The 2,860-nt window shown below is 39.0% G+C and overlaps 1 protein-coding gene across 1 annotated transcript; it reads left to right on the top strand.

Moving 5' to 3' along the window:
- The first annotated feature begins 26 nt into the window (after positions 1-26).
- Positions 27-2,109, top strand: LOC111650679 (ecto-ADP-ribosyltransferase 5-like). The gene is made up of 3 exons (XM_023400601.2): positions 27-502; positions 595-673; positions 840-2,109. The coding sequence occupies exons 2-3, from the start codon at positions 614-616 to the stop codon at positions 1,599-1,601; spliced, it is 822 nt and encodes a 273-aa protein (XP_023256369.1). The 5' UTR covers positions 27-502; positions 595-613; the 3' UTR covers positions 1,602-2,109.
- The last annotated feature ends 751 nt before the right edge of the window (positions 2,110-2,860 follow it).

Below are 2,860 nucleotides of genomic sequence, written 5' to 3'. Positions count from 1 at the left end.
TAGTTTAAATGTACCAAGGTTAGGACAGAGCTCCTAACCTTGGAGCTGGCATTAGGGAGTGACTCTGGGACGCCAGTGATCACTGTCTAGCCTCCTGGAGGTGTCGTGGGACCAACTAGACGAAACACTGGTGAAAGGAGGTTCCCACCTGATGACCCCAAAGACATGTTAGTTATCACTGCTCATTAGTCTGTATAGCTAAATTAATAGTTATCATAAGACATGTTAAGCTTAGGGAGCTATTCAGTGAGTCTGGTCCATTTTCTGTAGCACAAGTTTCTTCTGTTTACCTTAGATAAAAATCAACAGAGACTGCATCATTTCCAAAGCCACATACCTGTTGTATATAATTCATTAAAATCAAAGGGGGGTGGCTGGCATGTGTAGTCCTCGTGAAGGTTTCACCCCTGATTGGAATGACCTGCAGCTGGTGAAAAGACAAGCACGAGCTCAGAGCAGATATCCCTCAAGTATCATGACAGCAAGTGGGGAATGAACTGTGGTAAGTGAATTAAAAGCCTTCATTTGTTCCCTTGATATTCCTAGATTTTGATCAGACTGGAAATACCAGCTTACAACCACTTTTGTGTGCAGGTTTCTGTGCTGGTGGAGGATGATGGGAGCTTGGGCAGCTGTGCTAATGACTTATAGCATCTCTGTAGGGTTTGCAAAGGTAGTGTATAAACTGGTTGGTGGCTTGCTTGAGTGTGATATCTGAGAGATTATTATTATTATTATTATTATTATTATTATTATTATTATTATTATTATTATTATTATTATAGAAAATTATCACCATGTAAGATTTGTTTTTCTAATTGTTTCAATTATTTTTGTAGACCTCTGCAGAATCTGGGTTAAAAGGTCAAGTACCACTGGATCTGGCTCCAAACGCTGTTGATGACATGTACACTGGTTGCAAAGACAAGATGGACTACAGAGTGAAGAAGCAGTACCTGCCAAATGAGAAAAACAAGGACAAAAATTTCACACTTGCCAGTGGTGAAGCAGAGAAATATTACAACAAAAGATGGAAGCGTAGAAAAGGGAAGAGACCTTCCACGGCACTGGGGAAAGAACAGATCATGGCTATTTATATTTATACCCTTGACAAACCAAATGTTTATCTTGATTTCAATAATGCTGTTCGAACCCAGAGATCCGTGTACACGACCACATTCAGCTATCACACGCTTCACTTTTTCCTGACTGACGCCCTTCAAACCCTCAACTCTCGGAAACCTGAAGTGGATAGATGTGTGACTGGCTACCGTAGAGTCAACAGCTACTTTAGCCAAGACGCTGTCAATAAGATGATTCGCTTTGGATCTTTTACCTCCAGCTCACTGGGCTGGTACCCCAGCGCTGACAGATTTGGGGACAAGTCATGCTTTGAGATCCTCACATGCTTCGGAGCAGACATCTCGCTGTACTCTGAGCTTGGAGAGTTAGAAAGAGAAGTGCTGATTCCTCCTTATGAGGTCTTTAAAGTCGCAAAGATAGAGAGGAGATCTTTCCAGCGGAAGCTGCCATGTGAGGTGGTCTATAAACTGAAGAGTACACGCAAAACTCTTTCCAATTTGAACTGTGCTCTTTTCTGAAACAAGCAATTCCACATGTTTTACTGTTACATACAATTCACAAAACATGCAAAAACACAGTTGATTAATTGAATAAGTTGACAAAATAAAATTCAGTTTAAAAGCGCAACCAATGTTAGAATGAACCCACAGTGAGATAACTGATTAACTGTTATGATGGATCTGTATTCATTAGGATATTACATTCCTTTTTAACCCAACATAGAGACAGCGCACTTTAGCAAAAGTTGAACACACCATGTACCGAAGAATATCAGCTGAGGTGAATTAGAAATAATAAATGACTTTAAAGAGTCTTTTAAGAGCCTGATAAAGTGTCTGCTAGTAACACATTGCTCTGTCTTCTTTCATAAAACTGTAAATGAATATTTCTATCAAGAAAGTTGGTCATTGTATACAGTAATAATACGTTGTATTGATTTGCCCATGTCATCTGCATTTAAATCTTTTTACACTGTTATTGTACCAAAATATGCCATAAAAATAAAACATCCTGGTTTTTCAAAAATTGCTCATGTTTGTCAAATGTGTTTATACTTTGTACACTGTCAAATCATCAAACTCCAAATGAGACAAGCTCTGAGTTAAACAGATGGCTCTTTTGAGTCACATTCAGCTTTAAAGCAGTAGCAAGTTTTTTTTTTTTTACCCTGGGTTTCACTGCTCTGGCAACACAGACGCTGTTGTGGCAGTGTGCTGCCTGTGAGGACTGCAGACACTGCCCAGCACTAAATAAAGTCCCTCCACCTTCTCTGCACGAAGAAACTCTGACTTCATTCAAAATGAATCAGTGATTTGAACAGAAAATCTCAAGAATCTTGTTTGTAGAAAAGGGAAAGAAACCTGTGTGCAACTTGTATGTTTTATAAACATGTTAAAATGTCCTCCTTGTTCTCTGACTCGGCTACATGCAAAACTTTCATCTCACACCGTATTGCGATTTCCCTTCATTATGCAAAAGTGTGTTTTACTCTCTCAGTCACTGCAAACATAACTTCATTTACATAGTACTTTCAGAGCACAGCATGAATGTCAACAAAGAAACAAGGAACTTGGCAAAAAAGGCATGAGATAAAAATGAAATGGTTTGGTTGGTTAAAATATAACTTGTGCTAACCGTCCCTTTGAGCCTAATGGTCTAAACGTAATTTTGAACTGATAAGACATTTCAAATCAAAAACGTAGGCATTAGCTCTGTTTGGGGTTTCAGAGACCTCAGCTGTTAACGTGGTTACATGCAATGGACTATCATTTGTACA

This window comes from Seriola lalandi, unplaced genomic scaffold (assembly GCF_002814215.2).
Source record: "Seriola lalandi dorsalis isolate HSWRI2012SDOR001 ecotype SW California unplaced genomic scaffold, Sedor1 jcf7180002052686, whole genome shotgun sequence".
Lineage (NCBI taxonomy): Eukaryota > Metazoa > Chordata > Actinopteri > Carangiformes > Carangidae > Seriola > Seriola lalandi.
The sequence above is the reverse complement of the archived record's forward strand: the minus strand, read 5'-3'. Positions and strand labels throughout refer to the sequence as shown.

Coding starts and splice junctions, on each gene's coding strand:
- LOC111650679 (XM_023400601.2), top strand. CDS start 614: ATGATGGGAGCTTGGGCAGCTGTGCTAATGACTTATAGCATCTCTGTA. Junction 674..839: donor TCTCTGTAGGGTTTGCAAAG/GTAGTGTATAAA, acceptor TTATTTTTGTAG/ACCTCTGCAGAATCTGGGTT.